The sequence below is a fragment of the Petaurus breviceps genome, unplaced genomic scaffold (genome assembly GCF_028583685.1).
Source record: "Petaurus breviceps papuanus isolate PSGF00001 unplaced genomic scaffold, PetGlider_PUasm1.0 90825, whole genome shotgun sequence".
NCBI classification, from domain to species: domain Eukaryota; kingdom Metazoa; phylum Chordata; class Mammalia; order Diprotodontia; family Petauridae; genus Petaurus; species Petaurus breviceps.
This window is the reverse complement of record NW_027187353.1, coordinates 4,106,638-4,107,044: the sequence shown is the minus strand read 5'-3', so window position 1 is coordinate 4,107,044 and position 407 is coordinate 4,106,638. Positions and strand designations below refer to the sequence as shown.

The 407-nt window shown below is 61.2% G+C and overlaps 1 protein-coding gene across 1 annotated transcript in view; it reads left to right on the top strand.

Moving 5' to 3' along the window:
• Positions 1–407, top strand: part of CSK (C-terminal Src kinase) — a 34,537-nt gene that overhangs the window by 30,977 nt on the left and 3,153 nt on the right. The window contains exon 7 of the mRNA XM_069071162.1: positions 208–273. Coding sequence (XP_068927263.1) covers positions 208–273 — 66 coding nt within the window. The remainder of the gene's footprint in view (positions 1–207; positions 274–407) is intronic.

Genomic DNA, 407 nt, shown 5'->3' with positions numbered 1-407 from the left:
CCCCAGGCCCCCCCCACTGCTCCCTCCCCCATCTCCAGGCCCCCCCACTGCTCCATCCCCCATCCCCAGGCCCCCCTAGGGTAGCCCTTTCTCAATGCCCCTAGCTCTTACCAGGCTCACTGGGTCCCTCAAGCCCACTTCTGTCCCCCTTTCCCTCCAGTCCACTTATTCTCCTCTCCCTAACACTCAGCTTTCTCCCTGGGACAGGTGGCTGGGCCCTCAACATGAAAGACCTCAAGCTGCTTCAAACCATTGGCAAGGGCGAGTTTGGGGGTGAGTAGTGGTGCCAAACTGGGATCCTGAGGGGTTAGGGAGGGAGGGCAGCCCAGGGCAAGTTGGGTGGGATGAATGGTAATATCAGGCTGGGATCCAGAGAGGTTAGGGAGGGAGGGCAGCCCAGGACAGGT